The sequence below is a fragment of the Pseudorasbora parva genome, chromosome 16, assembly GCF_024679245.1.
Source record: "Pseudorasbora parva isolate DD20220531a chromosome 16, ASM2467924v1, whole genome shotgun sequence".
In the NCBI taxonomy this organism is placed as follows: Eukaryota; Metazoa; Chordata; class Actinopteri; order Cypriniformes; family Gobionidae; genus Pseudorasbora; species Pseudorasbora parva.
Genome location: NC_090187.1, coordinates 25,631,921 through 25,650,245, shown reverse-complemented (window position 1 = coordinate 25,650,245; position 18,325 = coordinate 25,631,921). Strand labels below are relative to the sequence as shown.

Genomic DNA, 18,325 nt, shown 5'->3' with positions numbered 1-18,325 from the left:
TGATGGGTAGGTTTAGGGGCAGGGGCAGTGTAAGGGGATAGAAACTACGGTTTGTACAGTATAAAAACCATTACGCCTATGGAGAGTCCCTGTAAACCACATAGACCAACATGTGTGTGTGTGTGTGTGTGTGTGTGTGTGTGTGTGTGTGTGTGTGTGTGTGTGTGTGTGTGTGTGTGTGTGTGTGTGTGTGTGTGTGTGTGTGTGTGTGTGTGTGTGTGTGTGTGTGTGTGTGTGTGTGTGTGTGTGTGTGTGTGTGTGTGTGTGTGTGTGTGTGTGTGTGTGTGTGTGTGTGTGCGCGCGCGCGCGCACTAAAAAACGTTGGGTTATTTTTTTAACCCAACCGTTGGGTTACACATATTGCTACTTAAGGTATGTTTACAACACATCAAGGCATACAGTGTACAATGTAGATTTGTTTAATAAAGTTGTTTATTTCTGGAAGAATTTAATATTATGAATTTGTATTCTGTCCATATTTGTATAGGTTTTTAATTTAATATTTGTTGTGTTCATTTTTAATTTTTGTTTTGTATGTACACCTTTTATGTATGTTTACCTTATGTACATTTTTGTGTATTATGTGTGCTGTGTATTTTGAATTGAATATTTACACATTTATGTATATTTACAATAAACATTTACTCCCCAATATTTAGTTTGACATTTAAAATATATATTTTAAAGCACATGTATTGTTTTATACAAATAAAAAATCTATATTTGAAAACAATGGGTATTTTATTTATTAAAATAATGGCATGAATAAAAATAAAAATTTAACTCAACTGTTGGGTTACTTTTAACCCAACGTTGGGAAGGTGCTATACCAACCCACAGTTGGATTATGTGTTGGGTTATTTTTAACCCAACATTTTTAAGTGAGTGTGTGTGTGAGAGAGTGTGTGTGTGATGTTAAGTTAAATCTAAAACTATTTAAAAAGGAAACAAAATAAAGGAAATAAGGAAATAAAGCCACAAATAAATATTGGATAAAAAGCTTAAAAGAAAGTTATATAGAAATAGATATATAAAACGTACTAAATCTTAAATAAAATGAAAACTGAAAATATATAAAAATATGAATAAATAAATATAATGGTATGTAATAGTATATGTTATATTCAAATAAAGAAAGTGATGAAGAAATTAGCTTCAACTATACACATATCAACATTCTTTTTGACCATTTTTGCATCCAACTTTGATAGTTTGGTATCCAATTTACTAATTTGCAGAAATTTCGCATTTGCTATACTAATTATTATGTAAGTACACATATATAAACAATTACGACATACATATAAAATATTTTACAAATATATTATTTTGTATGTGACTTTATCATATATTTTATAATGTTGACATCAGCACCGAGGGAAAGCAATTTTTTACTTGTTAAATAAAGTTTCTAATGTCTAAATGATTATTGAAATTAATTATTTCAGGGTGTTGCCAAATGTTCTGTTAAGTGTTCTAAGAAAAAAAGGAACACTGTGAATAATAGAATGTTCTGTTGAAAGCTGTCTTTGCTCATATAAGCTCCACCCTCCTTTGCATGTGTCTGGGATGTAAACACAGCTGAGAGACACTCTTGTGCTCTTGGCTTCTAGACCAGACACACAGAGAGAGTGAGAAAAAGACAACTAGAAAAAATTTAAGATGGCCCGTAGACTGTCCATTTCAGAGGAGGATTTCTACTGCCCTATCTGCTGTGACATCTTCAAGGATCCAGTTCTCTTAGCCTGCTCTCACAGCATCTGTAACCGCTGTGTGAAAACCTTCTGGAATCGGCGAGGAACTCAAGAGTGTCCCATCTGCAGAACTCTGTCTTCCAACCCTGATCCACCCATAAACATTGTGCTGAGAAACATGTGTGATCTGATGAGAGAAGAAAGCACACAGGACCTTCCTGTAGAGACGATGGGGTTCTGTGGTCTTCATGGAGAACCTCTTACTTTCTTCTGCACTGAAGATCGAGAACTAATTTGTGGAAAATGCAGAAATGCTAAATCACATAAGAACCACCACATCCGTGCAACAAAAGACGCATCACAGGACCTCAGGGTAAGATCTCAAAGTGTCAGAATGTATAGAAACCTTTTATTCTGTTCACTTCATTTAAACAATTCATTTTGATTTGACACCACTCTGTCAGATGTGATTGCTTCATGTTTAATTGACTTAAAACAGTTACTCTCTTACTTAACTTAATGTTTTCATTTTGAAATAACATGTTCAATCAAGTAATCCAATCAAACAGGACTTTCATTTCCCATCATGCTTTGCAAAGGGGCTGAACTGGTAAAGTAAATGTTGAAATAAAGTGCTATTTTATACATTTTTATCAAGATGAGAATGTTATGTTGGTGTTTAAAAGTTTTTTTTTAAGTTAAGTTAAGTTACCGCTATGGTCTGGATAAAACCAGTGTCACTTCCGGACTACCAACAGAATATTGCACAATGCACATGTAAAGAAATGGTATATATATGTTATTTAAATCACAGGATTAAGCAAGAAGCATTAAATAGGATTATTATTTGAAAACCATTAATTTTAAGTTATACTAAAAACCATTTCTTCTACCACTGATGCTAGTACATTGAGTTTTACTTGTTTCAATCAAGTGGAACCACCGTACATGATTAGATCATGTTTTGCCATAGAGATATTTTTTAGAGTGCAATAGTCAAATGCTTGGTCAAAATTTCCAGTTTGTGTTCAGATTTCCCTGATTGCCGTGTCAGATTTATTGGACTGGAAAGGGTTGAAATATGAATGCTGTCTTGTCAAACAGGTCTTAGCACACCAAAGGCCCTTATATGACACATGTTCTCAGACTACAAAAGCAAAGTTTCATGGGAACTTTGCTGATAATGTCAAATATTATCTGGATTGACCTAGATATGCAGGTTTTTAACAAACAACTTAACCAATGTAAACAACACTGGGAAAATCTTCATGTAACAGATTAACACAGAATGGCATGTACAGTAAACATCTGAGCATCATAGGCTGAAATGAGCACAACAATGAAAATATACAAATGGAATATATATATATATATATATATATATTATATATATATCCATCATCTTCCGCTTATCCGGGGCCGGGTCGCGGGGGCAACAGTCTAAGCAGAGACGCCCAGACTTCCTTCTCTCTGGCCACTTCCTCCAGCTCCTCCGGGGGTACCCCGAGGCGTTCCCAGGCCAGCCTGGAGACATAATCCCTCCAGCGTGTCCTGGGTCTTCCCCGGGGCCTCCTCCCGGTGGGATGTGCCCGGAACACCTCCCTGGGAAGGCGTCCAGGGGGCATCCGAAATAGATGCCCGAGCCACCTCAGCTGGCTCCTCTCGATGTGAAGGAGCAACGGCTCTACTCTGAGCTCCTCCCGAGTGACCGAGCTTATTCTCACCCTATCTCTAAGGGAGCGCCCAGCCACCCTGCGGAGAAAGCTCATTTCAGCCGCCTGTATCCGGGATCTTGTCCTTTCGGTCATGACCCACAGCTCATGACCATAGGTGAGAGTAGGAACGTAGATTGACCGGTAAATCGAGAGCTTTGCCTTACGGCTCAGCTCCTTCTTCACCACAACAGACCGGTACATATATATATACAATGAAATATAACATTACTAAAACTACAAATTAAATAAAAATGCATTTTATTTTTTAAATTTTTTATTATACAAATAAAAGTAGAAAAAATACAAAACAAAATTATTTAAAACTAAAATGAAAAATGAAAATATATAAATAAAAGCTAATTCAAAATAGTCAAATACTATAATAGTATAGTAAAAACTTGTCCCATTCTCATTTCTCTTTCTATCATCTTTCTAGCAAGAGCTCCAGCAGAAACTAAGAGCCTTTCTGGAGAAACTCAGAGTCTATGAACAATTTAAACAGTCCTGGGATGAAACAGGGGAGTACATTAAGGTGAGTATTGGGCGGAAATTCCTGCATTTACATTGTTCAATTGTATGGGAGTTTCAGCCTGATTTTGCTGATATTTCGTGCCTAGAGACAAAGCCAGCAGACAGAGATGCAAATTAAGGAGGTGTTTGAAAAGCTTCACCAGTTTCTACAAAATGAAGAGGCAGCCAGAATGACGACACTGAGAAGAGAAGAAGAGCAGAAGAATGAGATCATTAAAAAGAAGATTGAGGAGATTAGATCAGGGATGTTATCTCTCTCACATATTATTGAGTCTATCGAGGAACAGCTAGGAAGGAATGACTTCACATTTCTTTTGGTAAGTACTTGGATTTATATTAAAACATAATTTTTTTTATATTACATTAAGTTTAATTAAGTAATTTGAACTCATTCAGATTAGAAAATGACTACTATTATTCTATTATACCATGGAAGCATCTATTTCCAATAAATTATTTAATGAATACTGAATAAAAAGTATCACTGTTTCCAAAAACATATGAACTGTTTTCAACATTGATAATAATAAGAAATGTTTTTTGAGCAGCAAATCAGCATATTAGAATGATTTCTGAAGGATTATGTGAAACTTTTTAACAGTTGTGTACATTTTCTGATCACATAACATAGATTAATCTTTCTGTTTCTATCTATATTTCTTTACTTCTAGAACTACAAGGCTACAATTGAAAAGTAAGAAGATGTATTTTCTTAATTTGTATGGTTCTCAGCTCACATTAGAACTGACTTGTATTGGCTCTAAAAAAAAAAAAAAAAAAAATGATATTGTTTCAGAACAAAGTGTACACTGCAGGATCAGACCAGACCTTCAGGAATGCTCATCAATGTTGCAAAACATGTGGGTAACATAACCTTTGAAGTGTCCAAAAAACTACAAGCCAACGTTCGATACAGTGAGTACTGAGCAGTAAAAATATTCTCTTCTGTTTATTGTGTCTTAAAAGTGTCTGAACATCTTTACCTCTACCTCTACAGCGCCAGTAACTCTTGACCCCAACACCGCCCATCCTTATCTGGCTGTGTCTGATGATCTGACCAGTATTACTTACAATGATGAGCACTTCCAACAGCTTCCAGCAAACCCGGAGAGATTTGACGGCTACACAAGCATTCTTGGTTCTGAGGGCTTTGACTCGGGGTCTCATAGCTGGGACATTGAGGTGGGCGGCAGCACAGCCTGGGCCGTGGGAGTGATCACAGAGTCCGCATACAAACGCAGACAGAACCTCTCCAAGATGGGCTTGTGGTATGTGGGCTTCTGCAATGGTAAATACGGGAAGGGCTATTCTCCTGAGATCCTCACCCTTCTACGGGTGAGCCAGAGAATTCAGAGGATCAGGGTGCAGCTGGACTGGGACAAGGGAAAAATCATTTTCACAGATTCCGGCCGTAATATTGGTCTGCATATGTTTAAACACACGTTCACTGAGAAAGTATTTCCTTACTTTTATAATCACTGTATGCAACATCCATTGATGATCATACCAGTAAAGACAACTGTGGAAGCACACATTTAGAGGCAACACCAAGGGACCAAGTAACTCAAACTTTAAAAGGGGTCGTTGCGGGGTTTTGTGTGTGTGTGTCTCAATACTTCTTCTTTTTTTTTACGCTGTATTTGTCTTATATTATACCTTTATTCCACACCGCTATCTCCACTGTCCTTTGAACGGCTCGTTTGCTTCCTACTTCTATGAAGCCCATCCCTCCGAAAAACGCAATGGTCTTAGATTGGATAGATGGCCAAATGTAGTTTAATGTATTTTTATTGGCTGAAGTGTCAAGCTCAGGTTGTCCGGAAACGCCACGGCCCTTTTCCATTACGGGCAGAAGTCACATCTGCGAGGGTTTATGATGTCACCAACTCGGAAAGAATCTTGTAGTCAAAACCGGTTGTTTTTGTAGGCAATAAACTGCCATAATTTTAAAAGACAATATCTCCGTTTGCATTGAACTTTCAGCGCTGTAACTTTGCTGATACTGTTTATGCTCAAGCAGCAACATTAAAGTTAAAAAAGTGAAATTGCATGCAACAACCCCTTTAAACTGGCGAAGCTTAGTCGCTATATAGGTTAACTGTGATATCAGTTGAATTAAAAGGAGGCATTAGTATAAGTACAATACTGACATTTCCCAGATAGCATGTAATCATTGAAATAATATTGAGTTAATGTTGATGTTAATGTTCAATGCTAATTGCATTGAATTAACGTTACAAAGTGATGTTGCTTCAGTATTCCTCTTGCACCCTCAGTTAATGTTGAAACAATGCTGAGATTTTAACCACAAATCAATGATATTATCATTGAATCAACATTATGAACTGTTAGTTCAATATCACGTTTGGACCCGCATTTAATTTTAAAACCACGGTGAACAAAAAAAAAAATCAATGCTAATGCTAATGAATCAACATAACACTATGATTTATTGTACATTACTGATGTTGAATCAATATTCAAATTAACAAAAAATAATCAATGGTAATATTGTTGAATCAACTTTACACTATGATGTGATTCATTGTTAAAACTGAAAATACAGCTGAAATATTATGAATATGAATGATTACCAGAGTAAGCAGTAATCAGGGAGCAGGCGATAAGGATAGCATCAAGTCCCAGGTCTTATATAAGATATAAACACTTAACAGGCTTACCATAGTGAATCAGGGTAAGACAAAAACACAATTTGGGAGAAGGATTGATTGTGATGGATTTGATTTGTTCATTTTGAAGAAGAAAAAAAGTGACAGTGTACCTTTAAGATTTTTATTTTGTAAATAAATCTCAGTAAATGAATTATTTTGTGTCATGGAGCAGAAATGTTTTTTAATAAAAAGATTAAAAATAAGGATGTGAAACAATGAACAACTGCACTGTTAATGTAAATAGCACCTGTGCCAAGTGATAATAAAGTGACAACAACAAGAAGTATCTTGATTCAAAGATTTACTTTCTTTCTTGATTTACACAGTAATCATCAGTGCTGTTTACCACCTATGCCATTTTAGCTCTGTTTCAAAACCCAGTGAGGTGCTTTGCTGTCTGCTACCTATACAGCATCCAAACTGAATCCCTCCTCATATACTCTGTTAACAGGCAATCAAAAGAGAAGGCATAATTGGAAACGTTTCATGAGCAGGAAATCAGCATTAGAATGATTTCTGAAGGATCATGTGACACTGAAGGCTGGAGTAATGATGCTGAAAATTCAGCTTTGCATCACATGAATTACATTTATTAAAATAACATTTTAATATAAATGATTAAAATCAAAACAGAGCACGGTTATTTTAAATTGTAATAATATTTCATGATATTATTGTTTTACTGTTTTACTTTTGATCAAATAAATGGCACGATCCAAACTTTTGAATGGTAATGTCAATATACTGTATATAGGGGTAAATTTAGGTTGATTTTTACCTCAATGGCAGAAGGTGTCCTAATCAACCTGAATTCATGTGGCTGTGATGTGTTAAAATGCTAGTCTGAGTAGACTTGGTTTTGGAATGGACTAGAGTAGCACAATTACTGCATCTTGGAACTTTTTTTGTTTTGTTTGTTTTGTTACTGAAAAACCATTATTTCAAGTTGTATATTAGCAATATTAAGACCTACTATGACAGACTGTAGCTTGTTGGACAGAATTTATTAGGACAGAAAGGACCTGTTTAATCTTCACCATCCACAATTATGGGAGCAATGTACTCAGAATGACGAATTCCAAAGGAGAAACTGGGAGCTTTGGTTCCTGTGGAAGTAACCTGTCGAGTGAGATAAAGGAAAAAGTTTTAGCATACTTGCATATTTTAACAGTAGTTTTAGTAGAAAGCAATTCTAAACTAGAACCTGAATATACAGCCTATACACTACCATTCAAAAAGGTTGGGGTCAGTCAGATTTTTCAAATGTTTTTGAAAGAAGTCTACATTTATTTGATCAAAAATATAGTAAAATTATTACAATTTAAAACCAGTTCTCTATTTGAATATATGTTTTACACTTAAATGCGTCCTTGCTGAAAATAAGCCTTAATTTCATTTTTAATTTAAAAAAATCTTGCTGACCCCAAACTTTGGAACAGTAGTGTATTAGCACAGACCCTTTCTGGATTGTGAGCTCCAGGTCCTGGTTTCTTGGTAGTGTCCCCGGGCATGAGGTTGCGACCGGTCATGCTGTACTGAGGGGGTTTGTGTCTGTACACACACGAATCCACCACTTGGTAGGTCCCTGGACCTGGAGTCTGAGAAAAGGATTGTTATCATCTTTGCAAAGTACATACTAAGAGGTACATACTGTAATGTGTCCGCACCTTCCTTAAATCTTCATGGAAGCTGCCGATATTACTACGGCCACTGAAGGAGACATTTGGAGCGGCTGTTTTATTCACGACTTTTGGCCCTAATACTGGGGGAAGCATGTACGCAGCTGGACCTGGAGACAAGACAATGCACTAACACATGGGAAACATACTTGTTCTAGTAGTATTAATGTGTAGATCTGAGGGAATCTACCTGGTGTTTGGTCATTGCGGAACAATTTAGTTCTCGCCGAGAGGGAGAACGCTGGGGCCAAGTAATATGTTGTCTTTATTGCCTTTTCAGGTGAATAACTGCCTAGAAAATAAAAAAAGAAATCAAAAGCCAGCTTAAATTTACTGTGTATGTTCTACCATGTTCTATATTTGTGTTTATGTTGTGTAAAATACCTGGGCCAGGGGTCTGAAAGGGCTGAATATCCTTTCGTCGGCCATAGACAGAGTATGCAGGGGTTCCGTCCCGACCCACCCTGGTGATGTTGGAAGGAACAAGGTATCCAGGGCCTGGGGAAAAGTTGGCCTTCAATTCACGATGGCGCGTGCCGAAGCTAAATGCTGGGCCTTTCTGCATTCGCGGGTCATGGTTGTTCATTCCTGTAAAGGGCACAGAAAACTCACAAAATCATTGGGATTTAATGCAGGGCAAGCTAGACATTCTGGACCCCTTATCCCCTCTTAAAAAAAAAAAAAACATTTAGAAATTGTTCTGGGTTCTTAGAATCGTTCCAACTTTTCAACCCATTAGCTCCTGATTTACTGTGGGTTTTTTTTTTTTAATTATGTGTGTGTGTGTGTGTGTGTGTGTGTGTACCAGTTGCCCCTGGGAGAGCATATGTTGGCCCTGGACTGTTATACATTGCAGCGATGGGGCCCCTTGGCCTGTGGGGCCTCCAAGAACCCACCCATACATCCACAGGTGACATGACGCCTGTTTAAAAAAAATGTTTTTACAGAATTACAAAAAAATACTGAAAAAAACAATAACACATGAATATTTGTATTTTATGATCATTTGATCACGGGAATTACTAAAACATTACTATGACATGACCATTTTAGTTATGCACTTAACTTGCATTTCTAATTTAATTTGGTTAAATTATCACAACATAGAGTTCTGTAACTTAGCAGTTAACCGTAGGGTGATATGTCTACAGCAAACGAAGAAAACCCAATAACTTACCTTAAGTGCAAGATATTAAAAAGTGCGTGAGTTTAATAGACGTTTTTATCTCCGGGTGATTTTGTAAAAATATATATATATTCGTTTAAACGCACGTTACTATAAAATTATCGCATAGATTGATGGTGGCCTTTAGATGTCAAACGACAAAAAGTTACGCTTAGATAACTTATATTAGAACGATAGAATTGCGATGCTGACACGATATCTGCAAACACACACTCACAAAAAACTATATTATTGACATCTAAAGGTAAAAGAAAGCCACCGATCAAATTCGCCACTGCTGCGACTGTTTTTATGCTTTATAATTGTTTTCTTTTGCATCTCTATGACGCCGTCGCCTTGGTGATTCTTTGATGTCAGTTTGAGTGACATTCCCATGGGGAGAAGTTCACGAGTAGCTGCTGTACATGACAATCCACTGTAACCCGTGCAGTATTATTAATTATTAACAAACAATTCAACAAATCATCTCCTTAGAGATATTTCTAAGTTTAATGCACATTGCACACATACTGTCGTGTCGTTGGACCAGAGGACTAGGCTACTTATACATTCAACACTTAGCCTACACATTCATCAATTTCAAAGTTAACCAGCCCACATATAGGCTACTAAAAAGTTGCCTGCAGCGACCAATATAATAATAATAATAAGTTATATTATTAGGACACATGAGCCACACCTAAAATTGTGTGTGAATACCATTACATTAGATAACAAAATATCAAACCAACTTACGTGCATGTATGTAAATATAAATTAGTAAATTAATAAAGAAAGAAAACACAGGCACACTTTGAGGCTAAACAGGTCAAAAAACAGTTTGAATTATATTGCAATCAGCTATATTCTTTAAAAAAAAAAAAAAAAAAAAAAAAAAAAAAAAACTGGCTTGAAAGTAATTCAGCAGATGCATCTTGGCTTGCTTTTGCAAAAACAGTTGGCCAAGTTACATGTGATAAGTGTTGCTTTTGCAGGACGACTGTACAGTTTATAGATCATACAGTTAATGAAACAATATTTATATGGATATCTTTATGTTTTAACACGTTGGTGGTGTTGCAGTATTTGGATGGTGGTTCTTGTGTAGGTACAGCTCTCTCATCGTAGCTCTGAGCACGCGCAACAAGATGCTGTTTCTCTCTATTTCCTCTGGAGGGCGCTGTTGTAATACAAAAACAAGCAAATAGTCTGTCCTTAGTTACTTCTGTTATTAGTTTACCATCTTTATTTATGAAAATTAGCACATGTACAGACAAACTTACTCTTGTTAAAGCTCGAATGAGTCTCTGTAGTATAGCATGTTCAAACTGAGGACATCGAACCACCACATGACCCACACAGTCCAGCAAACAGCAGATGGTGTGCCGCTGAGACTACAACAGCACAGAATTATAACCACCTAAAGCTTTATAAGTTGAGTTATATCTATTGTACTATGTGTAGTTATATGTACATGTCTTATATGTATTATGCACACACATAGTAACAGAACTATACAACTGCTTAATTTCAATGTTTTTTATGCTTAAAATGTATATTAAGTAATATAATATGTGTATTAAGTCGCACTCAATACAGTTCAGCATCAAGCGGTGTGTTTTTTGTAGTGTGTTCTGTCAATAGAAGGAGGCCAGACACCTTGTGAAGTGTGATTAAGGGGTTTTGTGCAGGCCAGGTTGAGGTCAGTCTCTCTATGTCATCGTTACTGAGAACAGGTTCCTGTTGGAATAAAGCACAACAGCTATACAATTGCATGTGAAAAAATTTGAAAAACTTTTATATATATATAAATATATATATACTAATATATATAAATATATATATACTAACATATACTAATATATATATATATATATATATATATATATATATATATATATATATATATATATATATATATATATATATATATATATATATATATATATATATATATATATATATATATATAGCTTTTGACAAACACAATCATGTTATCTGTCATTCTTATTACTGACATAAGTTTGTGCCAGAACTACCATACTGTGACCTCTGACCTTTAGTCTCTCCAGCCAGGTCCATAATAGTGTGCTCAGAATGTCTGGATCTGTTTCCATGACTAATGTAAACCAGCCACATTCACTCAAGTTTAGCTCATCCTGCAGAGAATTAAAACAGGTTAAAATCTCTTAATAAGATAAATATAAATAAAATAAAAGTCAGTATGGTTATCTGATTGATTTTAAAGCAAGAAAGATTATAAACTATTTAAAAGGCACAACACGTATTTTTCGCCTCTAGTGGTCACTTATTATTCAAAACAAAGGGGTAGCTTAATGATGCGGAATCATGAGAGTTGTTGTCTTCACTTCTACAGCTGGAGGAAAAGAATTCAACGGGACTGACATTTTAGATATTTTATCAAGTCATACCTGCAAACATGCTGCTCTTTTCAATATAGTGTCTACTGGAGGGCGCTGCTGTGCCATTGCCTTAGCGACGGTTCTCGATAATGACGATTGTTCTGACGTATGATCCTCTCGTCGTAACTTAAAAAAAAAATGCAACAAATTAAAGATAAATAATAATAATAATAATAATAATAATAATAAAAGTTCTCAAATCCATTCAGGCAGTGATCTAAGATGATGCACAAAAAAAAAATTAAAGACATGAAATAGTTTCACACTGACCTCAATGTTTGAGCTGAACTTTAGGAAAACTTGAGGTTTCTTGGTTGTACATTTTGTCTTCTTGTTCACAGTCTCATTAAATGAGTTAGGTGCTGGTGTTCCATTGTTCTGGTCTGTTATCATGGTAAGAGGAATCTTTTGGGATTCTGTTAGGATTCTCTGATCTTTAGATGGACCGATTTCTTCATTACTCATTTTATGGTGTCCACCAGATTGAGGAGAGTAGTGTGAGAACATGAAATCCTTGCAGACAACAAGATTTCAAATGATGTCATTTGTGGTAAATTATGTATTGTATTTTAATATATTTTGAAATGTAATTTATTCCAGTGGTGTTAAAGCTAAATAATCAGCATCTTTGCTCAAGTGTCACATCATGATCCTTCAGAAATCATTCTAATATGCTGATTTGCTGCTCAATAAATATTTCAAGTGAGCACCATCATGAGAAACTGAAAACTGGAGTAATCACAGAAATACATTGCATTTTAAATTATATTAAAACTGTGATTTTAAATAGAAAGGGGGGGGGGGGATACACATTTCCAACATTGGTGACAATGTGGGTGGATTCAGTGTGGATGAAAGTTCATTTTTATTCTGAAATTCCAAAATACAGCAAATCTTGCTTAAAAAAAAAAAAACATTGGCTCTCACCTCAATTATGGTAATCTTGCTGAGATCTGATTCGCTGTAGCTTCGCTTGTTTAGTAGGACGTCTCTCTTCCTCTCCAAGAATCCAAAAGGCTCATCCCAGGACTCGCAGGAGAACATTCTGCACGAGCCTCCCCTTTCCTTCAAAGCTGGAAGGTTCCTCTTCAAAAGTGTCTCCTTCACTGACTTCTTTAGAGCCAAAATGTTCACCCTCTTCTCTAGTTCTCTCTGGACCTCTGGAGGACTGGGAGCTCCCTGGGTTATAGTGATCAGCATGCTGCAGAGGACGTGCAGGATCTTTGGTGTGTGTTTGAGTGTTCGGGACTCTTCCCCATGAAGCAGAAGAGCCTGACGCAAGAGGTACTGCCGAAGACTGAAGGTAGCACCATGGCGTATGTTCAGACATGGGTACTGGGCCAACTGAGAGCTCACCAGTCGAGCAAAATCAAACACCAGATTTATCTGTGATCGAGTCTGGATTGAACGAGGCCTTTTGATCCGAACGTAGTGGACAGCTTCACTAGCACTGATTCGGCAGGTGTAGACTAGATAGCATGCGATAAGAACACCTGCAAAGCAGGATAGATATGAAAGAGAATAAAATGTCACTAAATTCTCATTGAAAATAATGATATAGAAGTTGCAACTTGCCTGTCCTGCCTAATCCAGCATGGCAGTGGACAGCCACCTTCCCTTCCTGCACAGAGAAGGTCAAAACCTTCACAGCGTCCACCATCGCCTCCAGAGATGACACTCCAAAATCAGACATCCCAAAATTATAGAAGAAAACTGTCAGACCAAAAAAGGAATATAATTCAGTAATTCATCAGCTAATGTACTGGGTGAATCTCACGAGGAACATTTAGGCCATATTCCATCCCAATATAAAAAAAGAACAATGTATATTTGAATGGCATGACCCATTCTATATTATAATATATACAGTACCATTCAGTATATTCAAGATTTTTTTTTAAATAAATGAATACTGTTAATCAGCAAAGATGCATCGGTCAAAAGAGGTAGTAAAGACATTTATAATGTTACAAAATGAACTTTCTTTTTAACTTTCCATTAATCAAAGAATCCTGAAAAATTATCAGTTTCCACAAAAACATAAATTAGGTTTGTTGAGCACAGCTAAATGTAATTTTTTGAATATAATTGTATACTTTATTTATTTTTTAGTTTATTTAAATTATAAAATGTGTTTATTTATATCTTAATTTATTTAAATTATAGACTAGAATTTATAATGATTATTTTATGGTTTTTATTTATAATTTAAATTAGGGGAGATGTATGTGTGTGTGTATATATATTATATATATATATATATATATATATATATATATATACAAGTATATTATGTAATACGAATTAGACGTGGCACGTTGTAAATCATTTATTTTGAACACATTTTTATATTATATATTATATAAAATATTTTTATTTTGGGTGTAATACTGTAATATTAACTAGAAATGTTCATGATGTTTTGCATGTCTTTGACTTACTTTGGCTGTCCATAAAGATCTGAGGTGAATATGTAAACCCACTGTCAGGCTCCAGAGGAGGGCCGCAGTGAGCGTGTTCCCCTGGGAGCTGCATATTAATGATGGATTTAATGTTCAACCTGTAAGCATGTACACAAGCACACACACACAAACACACAAATTGGCACTTATTAACCAGAAACATCTCCCAGCAGAGTATAGGTATTAAACATCTTAATTAGGACTGTATTAAATAACACTCACTGTTTGAACTGCTCTATGATGGTGTATCTCTTGATGAGATATGTAGAAGGTCGTGCCATTGCAAGAATGTCATCCGTCACCCTGAATTCAAAGTGATAAACACACAGCAGTGAATATTTGCATGGCTATGTAAGGATAGTCTATAAAGCAAAGAAAGCAGGACATTTTAGATTAGGATGCAGTGTGACGATTCTTGATCTTTTAGATTTTCTAAAGATCTTCTAAAGCGACATTAGGCTATACACCTGTTAACCCACACCGATCAGGCATAGCATCCTAATGTTGTGTTGGTCCCCCTTTTGCTGCCAAAACAGCAACTTACCCATTAAGGCAAGCAAGGACTCCACTAGACCCCCGTAGGAGTGCTGTGGTATCTGTCACCAAAACGTTAGCAGCAGTTCCTTTAAGTCCTGTAAGTTGCGAAGTGGGTTCTCCAATGAGCCTTGGCGGCCCATGACCCACAGCCGGTTCACACTGTTCCTTCCTTGGACCACTTTTAATAGATACTGCAGACCAGTAAACCCCACAAGAGCAGCAGTTTTAGAGATGCTCTGACGCAGTCGTCTAGCCATCACAATTTGGCCCTTGTCAAATTCGCTCAAATCCTTATGCTTACCCATTTTTCCTGCTTCTTACACATCAACTTTGAGGACACAATGTTCACTTGCTGCCTAATATGTCCCACAGGTGCCATGATAAATATATATAATGTTATTCACTTTAACTGTCAGTAGTCATAATGATATGCCTGATTGTTGTATATATACATACAAATTCATTCACATATGCAGTTACAATCAAGATTATTCAACCCCCTTGACCTGCAAGACATTTTGATGCACAGATGCAACATTTTATGAAAACGATTCAAAAAGCCATCCATAAACTATTAAAGTGTATTAATACACATTTAAATGATTCTGAGTATGGACATTTGAGGAAAAATTGGCTCTAAACTTTCAAGTACAAAATTATTCAAACCCTGAAAGTCACGTGTAGAAACAAGTGTTTGTTTGTTTTTTGACCTATGGAATCTTTTGAATTTTTTTATAACCTCCAATAAACAGCCTGTACGTGCAAAGCTTATAACACCTCTATACTGCAATCTCAGCCCATTCCTCGCTTGAAAAAGCTTACAGATCACTGATAATCTTTGGTTTCACATTACCACTGCTTTCTTCAAATTCCACCACATATTTTAATTAGATTTGAATCAGACTACAGGCCACTAAGACTGATCCCTGAACCAAGCTTCAGTAGATTTGGATCTATATTTTGGGATGTCTGTCCTGCAGGAAAAGTTCATTGATCATCAAGCTTTAGTCTCTGCACCGAAGGAATCAGCAACTTAGCCAAAATGGCTCGATACTTCAAAGAATTCGTGATATTCTTCATTCAGTCAAGATTTCCACTTCCAGCAAAAAAAGCACTCCCATAACAAGATTAGACCACACACGTTTGACCTTCTGCTCAAAGGCTTTGCTTTTTTTGCACCAGACATACTGCTGATCCATGGGTCCAAAAGGTTCCAGTTTGGTCACATCACTCCATAAAACGTTCTTACAGAACTCCACAGGTCAATCCAAATGTATTTTAGCATGTTCAAGTCAGCCTTTTATGTTCTTCTTGATCATGAATGGCATTCGGCAAGATGTCCCAACATGAAGTTTCTTGCAAGTCTGTGGCAGTAAATGAGGGGTTCTTCTCAGTTGATCTGATCGAATATTTTATTCCCCTCAATGATATTGTGCTTTTTCTTCAACAACCTCAAAGGTTTTAAGGTATAACACATAAGGTATAACTTCTTGTAGGCATATGTAATAAAACAATTGGTTCTCTATTTGTGAGTTCTTTTGACTTATTTTAGCCATATTTGATATATACAACTTTAGAACAAGCATGGGCTAAATGCATAAAAGCACAAGCTAATTCAGTTTTGTTAGAGAGTCCAAAGGCACAAATTAACACAATTGTGTACCATGCCATTGAAATAAGTGACTTAAAAACAGCAGCGTTAAATTTGACAGTTGCGTTACAAATTTTTTTTTAACAGCATTACATTATATATTGGCATTTTACTTTTATTTTGCCACTAAATTGTTAGAAGCAATTGTTAGAACCAACTCTTAGAAGCAAACTTGGTATCTTATATTTGTAAGTTATTACAGTCTTGGCGGGTTGAAAATTTTTGATTACAACTCTCAGATATAAACATTTGTATATGTTTGGTGTGCCACTTCTAACACTTAATCGCTCATTCAATAGAATCCTGTTGGCCTTACCAGCTACTAAAGACTCCTTTAACAGCCTGCTGGCTCGCGCTCCAGCACGCCGGACCCTCATAGCGGCAGTCTCTCCCTCCACAGGCCAGAAGACAGATGATCTTAGGAGGAACAGCTTTCACCAGACTCTCCCTGGCCTGAGAATATGATGGTCTGGGCACTGGAACTTGCGGAGTCATGGAGGAGGAGGACAGGAGAGGAAAGGAGAGAAACTAACAGAAAATGACTGCTTCTATATGCAATAATGGCTTAAAATGTAGCAGGCCATTAGGTGGATGTGCTGTGCTTCTGGAAATCAGCAGAGGAATACTATAGACAGGAATACAGACAGAAAACATGTACACTTGCAGTCAATAACAGAACTGTTTAATCTTCTCATGCTATACTAAACAAGACAAGAAATTGCAGAGCTAATACACTATAATCACTGTGCCGCCACCATGTTGGCTGACCTACATTTTAAGACTGATGACTTATCTCAAGCTCTGAGCTGTTCTTTATTGATAATTTTTGACAATAAAAAAAAACTGACTTACCCATGAGACTCCATCCAAAGAAAAGGTTAACCATGAAAGGTTTGCATGTAGATAGCATGACAAACGTAGAGAGAATGTAACATGGCTATATTGCATACAGATACATGTTAATGCCGCAAAGCTGACCCAGCGATTGGCTTCTAATCCTTATTAAGTGTCATAAACACATTAGTGGATAGACATTCACGATTCGTATTAAGTCTTATTATATAATGTGTTCTGGGTCCAGCAGTCTGTATACAATACCTACCAAACGACTACAAATATTTTTCTCATGTGCATTTTACTTAATCAAAGGAAATTATGAAAATGATTGCACATTTTTCTTTGGCCTGAATTAAGTTAAACTGTCAGGAAACTAAAAAATATATATTTAGGAGTGCAACAGTTTTGTACCTGGAGTAGTACCCTTAAAAGGACATATTTGTACCTTTTTACCCCTTAAAGGTTAGCAGTACCTAAGGTACATATTGCTACTCTAAGCCAGGTACTAATATGCACCTTTTAACCCTCTTGGCGCCACGGTCGAGTTTACTCGACAAGATGCGTCACTGAATAAAACCATAGACAGTAAAAGAAATGGACACAGCGACCCCATTGACGTCAACGGCTAAATAATGAAGTCAACCTAGGGGGCACTCATTTCCTGATGGCTGAGCGAACTGCGCAGGCTCAGACTGAGCTTGACGACGTAGATGTGACGTGAGCCTCCTGTCGGACAGCTGTAGTAGAGCCCTGCATTTATGCCCGAGCCCGACGGGCCCCGACTTTTTTACGCCCCTCGGGCCGGGCTTCGGGCCAATTTTCACGTCATACCTAAAACGCGGGCCGGGCTTCGGGCCTTTTTTAGGCTTCTCCTTCTTTTTATATTTATTTTATTAATTAAAAGGAACAATGAGATGTTCTGCGCTGGTGAACACGAGACCATAATAGCTAACGCGACT

The 18,325-nt window shown here is 36.6% G+C and overlaps 3 protein-coding genes across 3 annotated transcripts; 1 reads left to right on the top strand and 2 right to left on the bottom strand.

Moving 5' to 3' along the window:
• Nucleotides 1-1,612: 1,612 nt before the first annotated feature.
• Nucleotides 1,613-6,305, top strand: trim35-30 (tripartite motif containing 35-30). The gene is made up of 6 exons (XM_067420060.1): nt 1,613-2,067; nt 3,846-3,941; nt 4,027-4,257; nt 4,612-4,634; nt 4,737-4,855; nt 4,938-6,305. The coding sequence occupies exons 1-6, from the start codon at nt 1,663-1,665 to the stop codon at nt 5,477-5,479; spliced, it is 1,416 nt and encodes a 471-aa protein (XP_067276161.1). The 5' UTR covers nt 1,613-1,662; the 3' UTR covers nt 5,480-6,305.
• A 1,013-nt stretch (nt 6,306-7,318) lies between these two features.
• On the bottom strand, nt 7,319-9,538 carry cimap1b (ciliary microtubule associated protein 1B). The gene is made up of 7 exons (XM_067419640.1): nt 9,469-9,538; nt 9,097-9,213; nt 8,676-8,879; nt 8,482-8,583; nt 8,280-8,401; nt 8,070-8,210; nt 7,319-7,731 (listed from the first exon to the last, which is right to left on the bottom strand). The coding sequence occupies exons 2-7, from the start codon at nt 9,206-9,208 to the stop codon at nt 7,639-7,641; spliced, it is 774 nt and encodes a 257-aa protein (XP_067275741.1). The 5' UTR covers nt 9,209-9,213; nt 9,469-9,538; the 3' UTR covers nt 7,319-7,638.
• Nucleotides 9,539-10,369: 831 nt separating this feature from the next.
• Nucleotides 10,370-17,802, bottom strand: zgc:77752 (uncharacterized protein LOC393862 homolog). Its single transcript, XM_067419639.1, has 11 exons — nt 16,846-17,802; nt 14,564-14,644; nt 14,321-14,439; nt 13,455-13,592; nt 12,807-13,372; nt 12,150-12,392; nt 11,889-12,005; nt 11,514-11,615; nt 11,116-11,196; nt 10,740-10,850; nt 10,370-10,636 (listed from the first exon to the last, which is right to left on the bottom strand). Exons 1-11 carry the CDS (start codon nt 17,022-17,024, stop codon nt 10,517-10,519), a joined length of 1,857 nt encoding a protein of 618 aa, XP_067275740.1. The 5' UTR covers nt 17,025-17,802; the 3' UTR covers nt 10,370-10,516.
• Between the last annotated feature and the right edge of the window lie 523 nt (nt 17,803-18,325).